Below are 18,571 nucleotides of genomic sequence, written 5' to 3'. Positions count from 1 at the left end.
CGCCTTAAAAAACATAGTAATATCCGATTACATTGTCAACCACCCTGCCGAGGGTCGGTGAGTGTTTTTGCTTTATTGATTTTGCTTTAAAAATTTTATTCATTTATTGAAACATGAAAAACATAAACAAAAGACATTTCTAAATTCAAATTGCACTTTAAACTAAACGAAAAAAGCAATAAAATAACGAAGTGATCAAAAAATCTTATTTAACCACCTTATTTAAACATTTATCGTCTCCAGCGGCTCCATTTGCCATCACACAAGCATCCGTCAACGAAACCAGGTGGAAAATGACTAATAGCCTACAGAATAAGAACTAAAGACAATCATAAATGTAAAGAAAATAATAATCATAATAATAAAGCCTAATAAATTCCCTTGTGTTCCCAAAATAATGCTGCTAAATGTGTGTTCTTATCGAATTTGTGTTTGTATTGCATTTTGGTAATACAGTTAATGCTGCATAATGAAAATAAAATAGAAAACTCAATTTTAGGTTCAAGGTGAACGTGTCTTTTATTATTTTATGATTTAATCACTTTCGTATTTATTTCTTTAATGCAAAGATATATATATATATAGGGTGACCAGATTCCTGCATCTGCATCTGTAACTGTTGTCACCTTGTACTTTTTGCTGGCAGCAGTTTTTCTAAGTGTACGCTTGTCTTTCAAGAGTTTATCATAAAATGCGGAGCAGTCCAGTCCAAAATTAAGACGTATGAAAAGCATTGGTTTCATGACTTTTACACTGAGTCAAGATTTATCCGGTGTCCATGCTGCGTTCATTAATGAGAACACACACTCCACAGATGCAGATGTCCCAAGCAGGCATAAAACAAACTCCACGACCTTGGCTAAGACTCCGAAATTGATGGTCTTGCTCTCCAGCTCATGAAAAACATCTGTCCATGTCTCAGACATGGCCATCTTGTTCATGTTTCACTCAATGTTTTTCGCGCAAGCCCACTCATCAAAGAGCGTGGTTTCGTCAATCAAACTGAGAGCGGGGATTCTGGAGTACAAGTGTTCAAGGCTGCTCTGAATGTCTTTCCACTCTGGGATGTCTCTCAGTAGGGCCCACTCAAGTTTTTCTGTGTTCTCCAATGAGCAGCTCCAATTTTGGAGATGCTGAATAAAAGATTCTCACTGCACAAAAGAAATCTGCTCGCATGTCACCAGCTTCAACCAAGCAGGGTATCCAACTGCTTTTTAATGTCGAGAGTATGAATGATTCCTCCAACCTGGCCTGCAAGTCTTTTCTCAGGTCATGAATGTGCAAAGCTATGGCCGTGCACAACAGAATGATAAGTAAAAAGTCCTTCACTTGCGTGCACCTTGTCAGATTCAGAACATTGCTTCACAAAACAATTGCTAATACTTGGTGTGGCACACTTACTTTTAGCAGCATCCACATGCCTTTTTGTATGAACATGCTGCACGATGTCGGTGCAGCCTACATGGGCAATGGAAACTTGAGCTCCACAAATCTCACACCTCACTTTACTAGACTCTGTCTGTGACTTCTTTTTTTAAATTTTTTATTTAAACTCTTTTTGAAGATCCTAATTAAATGTACATGCACGCTTCCTTGACATTTTTCCAACCCCAATTTCATCTGTGTGCTCTTTCAAACGGACTCTTCAATCAGTTCACTAACTGGACATCTATTGATAGGGGATTGTAATTGGATAGTTTAATCCAATAATGTACTTCAAATAACACAGTGTGATTTTATTGGTTTTACAAGCCGTATCCTTGGCTACCTTTGATTAGAATACTAACATGACTGAGAAAGCCGCTTAGGAAATTTTAGGAGAGGGGAAGTACAGGACAAAACACATTTTATCAGAATAAGTCAGGACACTAGAAAAAGTGATTAAATACGGGACTGTCCCTTGAAAAACGGGATGTCTGGCCACCCTAGATAGATATTACTGAACCTGCAGAGCTGCGTTCACAATGCATGCCAACCGCGTGGAAATAAAGCGAACTAAACTCAAAGCACCTCCCGAGATGATCGGAGATAATTGGCAGAATTCTCATAGATGACATTATTCTTGCAAACAGTTTTCAGACAAATGAAACAGAGAAAAAAGAGTGAAAACTCTTTAAATGTGCTTGTTCCACAAGACAGGCTTTCGCTGCACGCCGATATGCGTGTGTTCCACATGGCAGGCTCGTGCTGCACGCCTCTGAACAAACAGTGATTCAGACACGAGCAATGACGGCTTTTCTTTTGTCTGTTATTAAAAATATAATAAAGTGTGTTTCTATCTTTGTGACTAACAGCATTTCTTGTCATGTGTCACTCCTAGATGTCGCCCGCCTGTTGCGGGTAGATGAGCAAAATTACCCACGCATGAAATACCTGCATTTGAACGAGGAGCTTGCGAACTGGATTCAGCCTCGTTGCATTTTGCGGGTGGCGGGTGCTAGTTTCACACTCTGGCCACTGTTTAATATATTTGGTGACTTCCCAGATCCATGGTTTTGCCATTTTCCGATATTGTCGATCATTGTCTGTTCTCAATCGGCTTCAGGATCTTTATAAGACATCGTCGATATCCGATTACATCGTCCTATCGCCCAGCCCTAATGTTAACTTAATAGCCAAAATTCCTGGACATACGTGAATGAGAATAAACCTGAAATAGGAATGTATTTCAGTCAGAATGCACATTATGTAGTTTAGAGATGATTTAGAGACATTTAGAATTTTACAAATGGAAGAATTTGTAAAGGATCCAAGAATCCTCTTGCACCTCTTGCAGCAATAGACTTTAGAAGAAAATAGAATTCCAGGAGAAATGTTTCTTTTTGCCTATTTTTAAAACCAAAATTTGACTGTAAAGTGTAAAGCAACATGTAAGAACTCAATACTTCAGCAAATGGGGAAGAAAACACTTTCAATCTTTCTAATAAGAAGACAATTTTCTTGAGTACCAAATTGACACTTGAGAATGCTTTTGTAAAGAATAGGTGACACAGTATATGTTTACCATCACGGATAAAGAAAAAATGTAATAAATACCACTTTAAACAATTAATTCAAACTAGTGCCGATATTAGCCTTTCACAGATATATCGGTATCGGCGTTTATTTTACCGATATGTGCCGATATGAAACCTTTTTTTCAGAACATATAATGCAGAAAACAATGCTTTAGAATTGGTGTCATAGTATAGTTTGTCTAGCAGAGCGCCCTCCGACTCCATTGTTTACAGAGCTGACTCTGAACTGACGGTGGTTCTGTAGACAGGGCGGAGTTAAACGGTGTGGATTTGAGCGATCTCTTCTCCTTAAATTGCTAACTAATTTGTGAAATACATACTGGAAATTTAATACCCCCCCCCCATCATTTTAAATAACTAATATAATGTTAACCCTGTCCCTGACAACCATGTCACTCATGTTTATCACATCTGTTTGCTGTTAGCCAGCTATAGTTTGTCAGTACAGTCAGTAATGTAGCAGATTGAAAGGTAAACATCAGAGCATCTTTTTGCAGCTCAGCAGACAACGGTGTGGTGGTGGATTGTGTGTGGTGAGTGTTGATTTCATGCTTCGCTGTTGCCTAGTTTGTGAGAAACAATGCTGGAAAGTAAATAAAGTCCATCTTTTACTCTCCGTGACAACGAGCTTATAGCTAATGAGCTAATCACGTAGCTACTTTCATTGCTTCTCTGCTGAGTGGAAGCTAATGAGTAAACATGTATTCACCAAACTGTTTTGTTCAGGATTCACAGTTTGGTACCCCCTTCATCCGAACAATTCCAGTTGTTGCATTTATAAAATGTAATATTTAAAAGTCTGGTTTTCCAGACATTAAAATAGGATATGTAATAAAAGTAGATTTAATAAATAGTATATTTGCCCTGTGTAAATAATAATATATAGGAACTGTATCTAAAATAAATGAGGGGTGATACATACTAATAATACAACCGGCTGGAAAAATAGACATTTATTCATTTTAATATCCTATATATATATATATATATATATATATATATATTTTGAATGTGTTGAATCTTGACACTGGGCGACGCACCCTAAAAACGGCACCATTAGATCGGTTTCATGCTGAAGATCCTCTTAAAAGTAATTGTATTTTTTCTCTCTCGTAAATGTAAATGAGTGTAAATGCCAACACCATCATATATGTCGAAAGGACTGATGCCTGTCACGCAAAACATGAGATCATTGATGTCATTAAGTGAGTCTGCTTTTTTTTTCATCAGTTACTCCTGGTCGGAGGCTGCCGTATATATTTAGTTTATAGGTAGGGTTACGTCCTACATAAATTTAATGGTGCAACGCTCAAATATTTAGTAGAGCGTAAATTGTGACTTATTGCCCATTTATGCCACAACTAGGCTAAGTTGTAATGTACGTATAGCTGGTGCAACCGGCCCCTGATGTTTATTTAGCTATTTATTTTATTTTAATTTATTCTTTATTTAAATGGTCAGCATTTGACTAATACTAAACAGTACTGATGTTAATTAAGCTATTTATTTTATTTGTATTTATTATTTATTTTAATGGTCAGCCATTGACTGATACTAAACAGTACTGATGTTAATTAAGCTATTTATTTTATTTTTATTTATTCTTTATTTTAATGGTCAGCCATTGACTGATACTAAACAGTACTGATGTTAATTAAGCTATTTATTGTATTTTTTCTTTATTTTAATGGTCAGCATTTGACTGATACTAAACATACAGTACTGATTTTATTTTATTTATTCTTTATTTTAATGTTCAGCAATTGACTTATGCTAACAGTACTGATGTTTATTAAGCTATTTATTGTATTTTTATTTATTCTTTATTTTCTCAGTGTTCATTTCTAGAATTTGTTGACAATGTCAAGTGTTCTTTGATAGAAATATTTGTTTAAGAAAGCAGCCTTCTGAGTACCTTTGCATAGTCATAACGGTGCAAAATCAGTGCACAATCCACATAGAAAAGGTCTGTTTTCATTCCTGCTCAAAAATTAGCTATATCGGTCACCATATTGGTAATCGGTGAATTTTCCCTCTCTAAAATCGGCATCGGTCTCAAAAACCCATATCGGTCAGGCTCTAAAAACTGTAATATAATTAGCAATTAATGATTTTGACAGTATTTTTGATCAATTTAATGCATCCTTGGTGAAAGGAAGCATCAGTTTCTTTCGAGATCATAAATGTCTTTGTGTTCTAAAAATGGAAGCGTATGTACTATATATATTATAATTTTCATAAAGTAACTTGAGTAGTTTTTCGGCAAACTACTTATTTACTCTTACTTGAGTCATAATGTTTCTCAGTACTTCTACTTGTACTCAAGTGAATTATTTCTTCAGTAGCAGTACTTCTACTTAAGTAAAAGAAAATCAGTACTCTTTCCACCACTGATTGCCTCACTTTAAAGATTAAAAATGACCCGAAATTATCATAAAAGTAGTCTATGTGGCTTGTGTGTCATATTCCAATATCCCTTCTGAAGGCATACAAAAGGTTTGGGTGTGAAACGATCCAAAATTTAAGTCATTTTTAGTGAAAATCTTTATGACTGCAATGAGAGAAACTTGTTCCCAGTGGTATGTGTGATTACTCGAGAACTTGCGTTGTTTAGCAGGAAATCAAATGGACTAATTTATTTGATTTTTGGGCCTTTTTAAGCTTTAATGCGAGTCACTGTCCACTGTTATTGTAAAATATGGACTGTGATATTCATTAGGGCCCGTATTCACAAAGATTTTTATCTTACCACTAGGAGTTCTCCAAAGAGTACCTAGCTTGGCGTTTTTGCTTAAAACTTATTCACAAAACTGCTAAAAGCAAGTGCTATGGATGACGTCACATTTTATTAGCGTGCCTGCGGCCGAATCACAGCAGTGCTGATGTAGGGCCATATCGCACTCGTGTGATATTGCTTAAATATATATATATATACACTACTGGTCAAAAGTTTTGAAACACGACTGAAATGTTTCTCATGATCTTAAAAATCTTTTGATCTGAAGGCGTATGCTTAAATGTTTGAAATTAGTTTTGCAGACAAAAATATAGTTGTGCCACCATATTAATTTATTTCATTATAAAACTAAAATTTAATTTAAAAAAAAGTTTTTTGAAATTGATGACTTGGACCAAATAATAAAGAAAAGTAGCCACTAAGTGCCCAACATCGATGGGAACCCCTTCAATACTGTTTAAAAAGCATCCCAGGGTGATACCTCAAGAAGTTGGTTCTGCAAATTCTAGGCAAAGGGTGACTACTTTGAAGATGCTAAAATATAACACAGTTTAATTCCCATAGTTCCATTTATGTTATTCCATAGTTTTGATGACTTTACTATTATTCTAAAATGTGAAAAAAAAAATTATAATAAAGAATGAGTGTGTTTCAAAACTTTTGACCGGTAGTGTGTGTGTGTATATACTGTATATATATATATATATATATATATATATATATATATATATATATATATATATATATATATATATATACAGTAATGTGCAAAAGTTTAAGGCACTTAAGATGTTTAACAAAAACATTTGTCTTAAGATGGTTATTTATATCTTCAGCTTTAGTGTGTCAGTAGGAAAAATACATTTTAGACTCCCACACATTGTTCTTTTCCATACTACAAATGTATACAGGCGCTGTCAAGCTCCAAAAAAAAAAAAAAAAAAAGCACCATGAAATCAGTCCATAAAATTTGTATACAATGCTCCAAGTTTTCTGAAGTCATTACAATAGCTTTCTGTGAGGAACAGCCTGAAATTAAAATGCATTTCACAAAAAAATGTATCCCTCTAGCTCTCAAATCTCATTCATGCTTCTAAATTATATGCTCAATGTGATGTATTAAGTTAAGTTTGCACACTCAGTGTTTCAATTGGCAAGCAGTTCACAGTGAAGCCTCTGTCACACTCATCCATTACACAACATCTGTGACAGTCAGAATAAAATATAAGTTTGGGTCTTGTCGACCAACTCCTTCACATTCACGGCATGCAGGTAAGCCAAATATGCTCTTCATATCCATGTTGTTTGTGTGTGTTTGTGCGTTACTGACATTGATAAATGTCTTAAAAAGAACACTGCTGCTCATTGACAAACAAATACAGTTGTGCTCAAAAGTTTGCATACCCTTGGAGAATTGGTAATATATATACCATTTTTAAAGAAAACATGAGTGAGCAGGCAAAACACATTTCTTCTATTTCTTATGGGATTCATATTCAACTGTAGGTTATAACAGAATGGCACAATCATAAAACAAAACATGGCAACAAAGAACAAAGAAAAAAATGAAATGACCCCTGTTCAAAAGTCTGCATACTCTTAGTTCTTAATACTGTGTATTGCCCCCTTTAGCATCAATGACAGCATGCAGTCTATTGTAATAGTTGTCTATGAGGCCCCAAATTCTTGCAGGTGGTATAGCTGCCCATTCGTCTTGGCAAAATGCCTCCAGGTCATGCAAAGTCTTTGGTCATCTTGAATGAACCGCATGTTTGAGATCTCCCCAGAGTGTCTTGATGATATTAAGGTCAGGAGACTGTGATGGCCACTCCAGAACCTTCACCTTTTTCTGCTGTAACCACTTGAGGGTCAACTTGGCCTTGTGCTTAGGGTCATTGTCATGCTGGAAAGTCCAAAAGCGTCCCATGCGCAGCTCTCGTGTAGAAGAATGCAAATTGTCTGCTAATATAGTATTTTCTGATAACATGCTGCATTCATCTTGCCATCAATTTTCACAAGATTCCCTGTGCCTTTAGAGCTCACACCCCCCCAAAACATTAGTGAGCCACCACCATGCTTCACAGTGGGGATGGTATTCTTTTCACTATAGGCCTTGTTGACCCCTCTCCAAACATAGCGTTTATGGTTGTGACCATAAAGCTCTATTTTGGTCTCGTCACTCCAAATTACAGTGTGCCAGAAGCTGTGAGGCGTGTCAAGGTGTTGTCGGGCATATTGTATCTGGGCTTTTTTGTGGCATTGGCGCAGTAAAGACTTCTTTCTGGCAACTCGACCATGCAGCTCATTTTTGTTCAAGTATCGTCGTATTGTGCTCCTTGAAACAACCACACCGTCTTTTTCCAGAGCAGCCTGTATTTCTCCTGAGGTTACCTGTGGGTTTTTCTTTGTATCCCGAACAATTCTTCTGGCAGTTGTGGCTGAAATCTTTCTTGGTCTACCTGACCTTGGCTTGGTATCAAGAGATCCCCAAATTTTCCACTTCTTAATAAGTGATTGAACAGTACTGACTGGCATTTTCAAGGCTTTGGATATCTTTTTATTTCCTTTTCCATCTTTATAAAGTTCCATTACCTTACGCAGGTCTTTTGACAGTTCTTTTCTGCTCCCCATGGCTCATTATCTAGCCTGCTCAGAGCATCCACGTGAGAGCTAACAAACTCATTGACTATTTATACACAGACACTAATTGCAATTTAAAAAGCCACAGGTGTGGGAAATTAACCTTTAATTGCCATTTAAACCTGTGTGTGTCACCTTGTGTGTCTGTAACAAGGCCAAACATTCAAGGGTATGTAAACTTTTGATATGGGCCATTTGGGTGATTTCTGTTATCATTATGATTTAAAAAGGAGCCAAACAACTATGTGACAATAAATGGCTTCATATGATCACTATCCTTAAATAAAAGACAGTTTTTTTGCATGATCAGTCATATTTACAATTTCTGCTAGGATATGCAAACTTTTTAGCACAACTGTGTATATATATATATATATATATATATATATATATATATATATAGATAGATAGATAGATAGATAGATAGATAGATAGATAGGTAGATAGATAGATAGCGTGCATCCTGTCAACAGCATAAATCACCAGGTAGCCCCACGATTGCTGTGATTCCCAGTGAATGCCCCCTTTTTTCTCTGCAGTGAGTGCGCATCCACAGGACAAAATTTACTATGAATTGTTGGATGATATGTGGTCTGGTGAGGGCATATAGTTTGATAGATTATTCTGTTGACGGATAACAGAAATTCCCAATTCATCCCTGCTACACAGTCTTATTTTGATGTGGCCAGTGAGGACTTCTAAGCTGTCGTGGGTTTAGAATCTATTTTTAGCGTTAAAATGCTTCATGAATTACTCTCAGATGAAAATGTTGTCCTAAAATTAGGATTGACACGCCCAACACATCCAGTGTTCAGAATATGAATTTCATATAATTTCTTAATAGCGAGCCAAATTCTGTTCTATTTCTAAAATCTCTCGTGGGCTACATCAGAGCAGACTGTGCCATAGTTTGGACACCCCTGCTTTCAGCTCAGTAAAGCACCATGAAATTAGTCAATATGATTTGAGTTCTGTACTATAAGTTTTCTGAAACCATACGATAGCATATTTGAGAAACAGACAGAGAGTCGTTATTCACTGATAATTTCCCCCTCCGCTGTTGTTCTCAAATCCCATTTGCATTTGGGTAGATTCAATTGTACCACATGCTGTTTTCAGCTAACGACCCTGCATCAGTGTTGAGTGGCATGAAACAACTCACAAATTACAGGACTCCTACCCCCAACCCTGTGGTGGACCAACAACTGGCTGATGACCTGAATGTGTTCTACTGCAGATTTGAAAGGCTCAATCTCACACCCCACACCCACTCTGACCTTCACTTCACTTCACTTCACTTCACTTCACTTCACACAAACACCAACACCTCCTGCAACCCCACTCCTCCCCCCTCCTGCTACTCAACCTGCACTTAAGATCTGTGAAGATGATGTGAGCCGCATCTTTCGGAAACAAAAGACGAGGAAAGCTTAAGGCCCAGATGGCGTCTCACCAGCGTGTCTTCAATCCTGTGCTATCTAGCTGGCTCCCATCTTCACACAGATCTTCAATAGATCACTGGAGCAGTGTGAAGTTCCATGCTGCTTCAAATGCACAATCATTATTCCTGTCCCAAAGAAACCAAAAATCACAGGACTTAATGACTACAGACCTGTCGCCCTGAAGTCTGTGGTCATGAAATCATTTGAGAGACTGGTGTTGGCCCACCTGAAGAACATCACTGGACTCTTTCTAGATCCCCTTCAATTTGCTTATCGAGCAAACAGGTCTGTGGATGATACAGTCAACATGGGATTGCATCATATCCTGCAACATCTGGACAGACCAGGGACATATGCAAGGATCCTTTTTGTGGACTGCAGTTCGGCTTTCAACACCATCATCCCAGCTATACTCCAGAATAAATTACACCAACTCTCTGTTCCCATGTCTATCTGTCAGTGGATTACCAGCTTTCTGACAGGCCTGTCTGTCAGCTTGTGAGACAGGGGAAACCCACTTCCAGCACCTGTACAATCAGCACTGGTGCCCCCCAGGGATGTGTGCTCTCCCTACTACTCTTCTCCCTCTACACCAATGACTGCATCGCCAAGGACCCCTCTGTCAAGCTCCTGAAGTTTGCAGACGACACCACTGTCATCGGCCTCATCCGAGATGACGATGAGTCTGCATACAGAAGGGAGGTTGAACAGCTGGCTGTCTGGTGCAGTCAAAACAACCTTGAGCTGAACACGTTCAAAATGGTGGAAATGATTGTGGACTTTAGGAGGAACACCCCAACACTGACCCCCCTCACCATTCTAAACAGCACTGTGGCAGCAGTGGAGTCATTCAGGTTCCTGGGCACTACCATCTCACAGGACCTGAAGTGGGAGACACATGTTGACTCCATTGTGAAAATGGCCCAGCAGAGGTTGTACTTCCTTCGCCAGCTGAGGAAGTTCAACCTGCCACAGGCGCTGCTGATACAGTTCTGCTCAGCGGTCATTGAGTCTGTCCTCTGCACTTCAGTAACTGTCTGGTTTGGTTCAGCTATGAAATCAGACATCAGAAGACTACAAAGGACAATTCGGACTGCTGAGAGGATTATTGGTTACCCCCGCCTCCCCTTCAAGAACTATACACTTCCAGAGTGAGGAAAAAGTCTGGAAAAATCACTCTGGACCCCACTCACCCTGCCCACTACCTTTTTGAACTGTTGCCTTCTGGCCGACGCTTCAGAGCTCTGAGCACCAGAACCGTCAGGCACAGGAACAGTTTTTTCCCTCAGGCTATCCATCTCATGAACATTTAAATTGCCCCATTGAGCAATAACTATGTGCAATACACAGTTTAGTCTTTTTTATATTTATCCAACACATCCAACCTCTTCTGCCATTTCATTCCTCTGAAAAAAAAAAAAAAAAAAAAAAAAAATTTTTTTTGCACTGTACATAACAGATTTGTATTTGCACTGTACATAACAGATAACAGATTTGTATTAGATTGCACTACGTATGTGTATGTGTGTATGTATGTATGTATGTGTGTGTCTGTGTGTGCATGTACGTATGTGTATAACTATTTTTTATTTTTTATTATAATCTATGTCTTGCTGCTGTTTTTGTATTGTTTTTGTATTGTTGTACACTGGAAGCTCCTGTCACCAACACAAATTCCTTGTATGTGTAAGCATACTTGGCAATAAAGCTGATTCTGATTCTGATTCTGAAGACGTGTCATGCCAGGTTGGACGTTAGTGATGCTGAATGCCATTGGTTTTCGCATATAATATCAGAAAGGCTTGTTTGTAGCTGTTGCTGTTTGCAAAAATAATGTGTTTACATACTATTTACGTATCCATGCGTGTATTTATGTTCTTATTTTACAAAAACATTAAACTGACATGCACGAAAATATTTTGTTGGCCACTTATTTTAGTTGTGTCGCACCAGAGACTATTTAGAAGAGACAGACAATTTCTATTAAAATGAATGGGAGAAATTGTAACGCCCAATGGCCAACGAATGTAGAAAGGAAGTCCCACCATACACGTAAAAGAGCCAATCACCTTTTAGATACAGATATCACCTGTCAATCAACTCGAGAACGTGCATATGCATTAGCCATACAAGCCGGGAAAATTTTTAGTGAGCCACGATTTTTAGCATAATCTGAGATAAAGAAGCACAATTTATGATACCAGTGTTGTCAGATTTTACTGCTGATTTGAAGTATGTTCTTTGATCGTAATCTTGACTAACCATTTTTATATTTCAGTGTTCCCCCATTCAAGTAGATAGGAGCTGCACTTTCATGTCTGAAAATAGTTGGCCACCAGTGGACTGACTTGCTAGAAAGCCTTTGGTTGCATTGGGTAGCTCACCCTCAATGAAATATCATTGGTCCAAAATCCTGCACCAAGAAGCAGTATAATATTAATTGTCTTAATTTTAGTAATCAAAAAATGAATCTAGGCTTCTTAAAAGTAAAATGAGTCAAGTAAGTTTTATTCACATTTATCAGTTTTATAAATGTAGAAGGTGCTTTTTTTTTTTTTTTTTTTTTTTTTTTAGGGAAAAGTAAAATCATCAAATAGTAAGTTCCAAGGCACACTTCATTTGTCAAGGAAATCCACCTTTATTGAAACTGGATATATCATTATCAGAACAATTTAAAAACTCAAGAAAAAATTTAGATTGCAAACCCACACGTACTGTCACAACTGCCTTCTTCAGGGTACCCTGTACATATTTGTACTGTTTGACTGTGATTTATTTTATTTATTTGTTTATTTTTTCAGCATTTTGTTTTCAGTGAGGACAGCACAATTATTTGAGACTGGAAAGTTGTTACATTGAGGTCTGTTAGGACATGTATTAGGAAATGTGTTTGTCTCCTTTATAAATCACATAGTGGTGTCATGTTCCACTCTCGCTTTAAATCTTCCAAGAGCATGTTTCTCCAACCACCCCCTCAGGCCACACCACACCACAACAAGCATGTCAGATTGAGAACATTCATGTGCTTCACATACAAACAGTATCATCTACTTCACATATACCATTCTCTTTGGTGACTTCACACTGAAATCACACTGACAGTATGAAATAGTGTTTGAGCATATTGTGAATGTTTCAGCTGGTTTGGAGAGAGTTTTCAGGCTTTCAATGCCCTTCCTGTCAACTTTCTGATGGAGGAGACAAGCTGAAGCACTTGTGTGTCATGGTGCACAGTGGTTTAGAAGGAAAAGCAACCATGTCGCATTAAAACGTGCACACACAAACACACACTTTTTCTCCCTTTCTGTCTGTCTGTGTATTTCTTCTACAGTCTCTCAACTTGAGCTCTATTTTGCAGAGAGTCAGTCTCAGCCGAGACAGAAGTTTTATTTGGAGATCTTTAGATGTGTCAACTGATGTGAAGCTGATTGGTCCCAGTGGCCCTTTAGGACAGGCAGTTGCCATCTCACTCTGTAAAGAAGATGAGCTGGATTGCAGGCAGCCTCTAATGTGTTGCATCATTGGTAGACTCTTGGTAGTCTTCGTACAGGGCTGTTAGAGTCTGCAACCCTCTGTGATTCCATAGGCTCTGTTCCACGCTCTTTTCCTGGTGGTAATTGTGCAAACCCGGTCAGTTATCTCATTTTGTCTTTCTCCCAGCTCAACATACTTTAAGGAACAGTCCCCCCTGCCCCCCCAAAAAAGGTACTCACCCTAATGTCACTCCAAACCTCTATGACTTTCTTTCTTCAGTGGAAAACAAAAGGTGAAGTCTTCACAGGGTTTATATGCCATTGTGCCGGTCTGTCAAGCTCAAAAAAAAAAAAAAAAAAAAAGACAACATAAAATGTAGTAAATGTAATCAATGCGACTTATGCACTTTAAGACTTTTTAATTCATATGATCACTTTGTGTGATAAATAGAATGCAATTGAAGTAGTTATCCACTCTAGATGTAAATCTTATTATTAAAAAAGCACCAAAATCAAAAATGGCAGCTACGTTGATATCATCAAACCTCATTGGTTCTCATCGCATCTTGTGAGGTGTGACCAAATGTCATGATGTCATGTTGCACAAAGTGATGGTATGCTTAAGAAGACTTGAAATATAGATGAATTCTACAGTGGTTTTATGGTGTTTTCTTTTGTCCTTTTTCAAGCTTTACAGTCACTATTTACTGTCATGATGGCAACTAAACCCTGTGAAGACTTTTAAAAATGCATATTTGTGATCCACGGAAGAAAGAAAGTAAAACGGGTTTGGAGCGACATTAGGGAGAGTAAAAATTTTTTGGGTGAACTATTCCGTTTATAACTGCCCCATGTGTCACAATCAAAATGACTCCTATCTTCACACAGTCTAAAAATAATAGTAGCAGTGTTAACAACCAATTTATAACCTCCATCTGTTAACTATTCCATCCAGCGGCATATTTTTAGTGACAGAATCCATTTTTATGCTGTTATATAGTATGTTCTCCTGGCTGTTCAAGTGCCCATCAACCCACTCATTCAGTTTGTATGTGTGTGCTTCTGTTGTACACTTTGCAGTGGAGCGATGCATGAATGTGATGCAGTCAGGGACTCAGATGGTGAAGCTGAAGAACGGTTCTAAAGGTCTCGTCCGGCTCTTCTATCTGGATGAACACCGCTCCTGCATCCGCTGGAGACCATCTCGTAAGAGCGAGAAAGCCAAGAGTAAGTCAAAGACACTCAGATATATGTACTGTTTTTTTTTTCCTCCCAATTTTGAATGCCCAATTCCCAAATGTGCTTTTAAGTCTGGATGATGGAGGACGAATCCCAGTTGCCTCCACGTCTGAGACCATCAACCCGCGCATCTTATCACATGGTTTGTTGAGTGCATTGCCACGGAGACAAAGCACGTGTGGAGGCTTCATGCCATCCACCGCGGCAACCACGCTCAACTCACCACGCGCCCCACCGAGAACGAACCACATTATAGCGACCACTAGGAGCTTACCCCATGTGACTCTACCCTCCCTAGCAACTGGGCCAATTTGGTTGCTTAGGAGACCTGGCTGGAGTCACTCAGCACACCCTGGGATTCGAACTAACGAACTCCAGGGGTGGTAGCCAGCGTATTTTACCACTGAGCTACCCAGGTATATGTACTGTAACAGATGTCTTTATCAGAAAACAAGAATGCACACAGCTGAAAGAAGTTTTGTTTAAAGGTGCTATAAACTATTTAAATTTGGCTAAATTCTGCACTGAAATAGATTGACCCATCCCTTCAACACATGTCCTCTCTGCAAAACCCCACCCTCCAAAGACACAAAAGGCAGATGAGAACGTTCTCTGAGTGAGAATAGGCTGATCCCCTAAATCTTTTTGACTGTTTGCAAAGCTCATACACTGTAAAATATATATAGTATTTTTACAGAGAAAATATAGTATAATTTAATATTTATTCTAAATTTTTCATTCAAAGTGTAAAATTCCCCTAAAATACATTTACTCTAACCAAATTGACATATTTCAGAAAATATTGCCTGTTGAAATAAACAGATTTTACTAACAAAGTTATGTTTTGAACTTTACTCAGTTTGACGCTACATTTACAAGATATTGAGTTGTGTGCTGTACGCATAATAATGAAGAAACTCAACAAATAATTCATGTGTGAAGTCAACAATAATCTGAAGTTTATTAAACAGTTCAATTTAATTCACTTCATTAAAATAAAAGCAATTTCACTCAGTAAAATACACTTATATATGTAAATTGTAAGTTTACTTAATCCATTTGTGTTGGGAAAACAAATATTTTTTTTTAGTATTTTGCATTACTGAAACTGGGTGAGGGATTTCTGTAAAAATTGTCTGTAATTTTAACAGAAAAAGAATGTAAAAATACTACAGTAAAAAAATGTTAATTGGTTAACAGGTAGTTACCTTAACATATATAGTAAAAAATGAGAATATAATTAACAAGACAATACATGTAATTTTACAGTAAATATTGTAAAAAAATTATGTTTTTTAGATATAAAAAGGATACTTTTACCATATAATTAACTGTAAACATGGATATTATGTAAAACAAGAGAATGCTTTTATGTACTTTTATGTTACACTATTGTTAAAATTATGGTGAAAAACAATAACTGTGCGTTACCAGATATCCCTGCGTGACCCTTCACATTTCATTATATTTTATGGAAATAGATATGTTTCTACAAATGTCTTACTTATAGTTGACTATGCATATTAAGCTGGAACACGCGAAAGTATATTCTCATTGAAAAAAAGACACACTTCAGCTTTCAGATTCACTCTTAGTTTCCAGATAAATGTTCCACAAAGAACTTTTTATTAATTTAGAAAACTTTCATATAGCGATGCTTTAAAGACTCCAGAAACCAACACGCTGATCAAGCATCTGTATCAGGGATGCTTTTAATCTCAAAAATCATTTAGCCAACTCAACACTATACAGTGAAAAATAGTTTGTTTTTTTTTTGCTGCAAAGAACCATCGATGAACCTTTTAAATAAATAGTCTAAATTATTTTGAACAATATTTGTAGTTATTTGTCATTGATTATTTTGTATTACTCTCTTATTCAACCTCCTTTCAATGTTCCCCATCTGTAGTTAGTTGATCTCTTTCTCTCTTGTTTTTTCTCCCATCCCTTTCTCTTGTCTTTCCCCTCTTTTACTCTCTGTATTACTTGTTCTCTTCTGCTTCCACATCAAAGTAACCCTGTGTAAATTTTGACATGTCGAGTGTCTGAGCACAGCTCTCTTCTCTTACATAACGACTGTGTATGAATCACAGGCCAGGGGCTTCCAGAAATGCACCACTCTCTCACCATCTGTGTTTGTGATCTGCTCGGCTTGTTTGGGTTAAAGTGAATTCTGCAAAAACGCTCCTTTTCTCCATGGATGAGCAGGCTGGAAATAAATCCTGTTCACTCCTCTTCATATTCAGTTGCACAGATGGGTGGAATATTACACAGTACAGTTAAAAAAAGCTCAAGTGCTATTGTCCCCCTATGTCACCCCCTCTCCTCCCTCTGCACCTCTGGCCACCTCTCCTTTTTTTAGCCACTGTCATATTTGTGAACTGCTCTCATAAGATAAGCCTCTTTGTTTGGCCATTTGCATAATTAAAAAAAAGACAGATTGTGCCCATCTCATTGTCAGGTTAAAGGATCAGCACCAGAATCAGAGGCTTTGATGTGACTCAGGTTCCCAGAATACATGCAGAGCTGTTTGATAAGATTATCTTAACAGGAAGTGTTAAAGGAATAGTTCACTCAAAAATGAAAATTCTGTAATTATTTACTCGCTCTCATGTCATTCCAAACCCAGTATGTTTTTTTTTCTGTGTAAACACAAAAGTACGAAATTTTGAAGTATCTTTATCCAGCTCTTCCCGCATAACGACAGATTATAGTTTTGACTCTCAAGCTAAAAAAAAAGAAAAGAAAAAAGAAATAAAAGAAAAAAAAACACCAAAAATGCATCATAAAAGTAGTCCATAAGACTTGTTTGCTATATTACAAGACTTCTAAAGCCATACGGTAGGTTTGTGTGAGGTAAAGACCGAAATGTAAGAAATTATTCACTTATATTTTTGTCTTCCCTGAAGCTCGCATTTAGCCCATGTTCACATTCAGAATAAAAAAAATGCCGCATTGTGTTTGGTTACTACACATTTGATAAGCAATGCCACTATGGTTTCAATGACATCAGGGTGCATTTTTATTTATTTTTTTTGTGGATTTTCTCCCTTTTTCTCCCTAATTTGGAATACCCAATTCCCAATGTGCTCTAGGACCTCGTGGTGGCGCAGTGACTCACCTCAATCAGGGTGGCGGAGGACGAATCTCAGTTGCATCCAAGTCTGAGACCGTCAACCCGCACATCTTATCACGTGGCTTGTTGAACGCGTTACCACGGTGACATGGCGCATGTGGAGGCTTCGCTCTTTTCTCTGCGGCATCCACACACAACTCACCACGCGCCCCACCGAGAATGACCACAAGGAGGTTACCCCATGTGACTCTACCCTCCCTAGCAACCGGGCCAATTTGGTTGCTTAGGAGACCTGGCTGGAGTCACTCAGCACACCCTGGATTCAAACTCGTGACTCCAGGGGTGGTAGTCAGCATCTTTACTTGCTGAGCTACCCAGACCCACTGAACATCAGTGAATAACGACTTAAATTTCAGTCAATATCTTTCTGTCTATTTCTCACACAAAGCTTTTGTATGGCTTCAGAAGACTTAGAATGTAGCGCTTGAGGTGTATGGACTGCTTTTATGTTGTTTAAGTTTAAGTCATCTATGGAGCTTGACTTCTGTTTCCACTGAAAAAATAACAACATTTTGGTTTGGAATGACATGTGGGTGAATTATTCCTTTAAAATGACATTGCTAAAAGGTTAAAGGGGCTGGTTTGGGTTCAGATTTTGAGAAGACTGAAGTGGACAGAAAGCACACAGAGCCTGCAGAGGCTGTCAAGGGTTGTGCTCTCACGTTAAGCAACACTTTGAACACTCAGCCGCCAACACTAAATGCTCAGTTCTCTTAGAGAGAAAGACAAGCACAGAGGAAATAGAACTGAAATCTAATTACACATTGTTATGGTCCAATGCTTTAAAAGAGAAAAAAAAAAATGGGGTGGAGAAGGTGATTAGTCAGATTTTGTCTCTCTAAATTAATGTTGATTTAGGTCATCAACATGTCCATAGACGGACTAAC

General features: G+C 37.8%; 1 protein-coding gene across 1 annotated transcript in view; it reads left to right on the top strand.

Moving 5' to 3' along the window:
• LOC127456374 (1-phosphatidylinositol 4,5-bisphosphate phosphodiesterase eta-1-like) overlaps positions 1–18,571 on the top strand; it is a 95,553-nt gene that overhangs the window by 23,342 nt on the left and 53,640 nt on the right. The window contains exon 2 of the mRNA XM_051724827.1: positions 14,390–14,536. Within this exon, the coding sequence (XP_051580787.1) occupies positions 14,390–14,536 (147 nt within the window). The remainder of the gene's footprint in view (positions 1–14,389; positions 14,537–18,571) is intronic.

This window comes from Myxocyprinus asiaticus, chromosome 18 (assembly GCF_019703515.2).
Source record: "Myxocyprinus asiaticus isolate MX2 ecotype Aquarium Trade chromosome 18, UBuf_Myxa_2, whole genome shotgun sequence".
Lineage (NCBI taxonomy): Eukaryota > Metazoa > Chordata > Actinopteri > Cypriniformes > Catostomidae > Myxocyprinus > Myxocyprinus asiaticus.
This window is presented reverse-complemented; position numbering and strand designations above follow the sequence as displayed.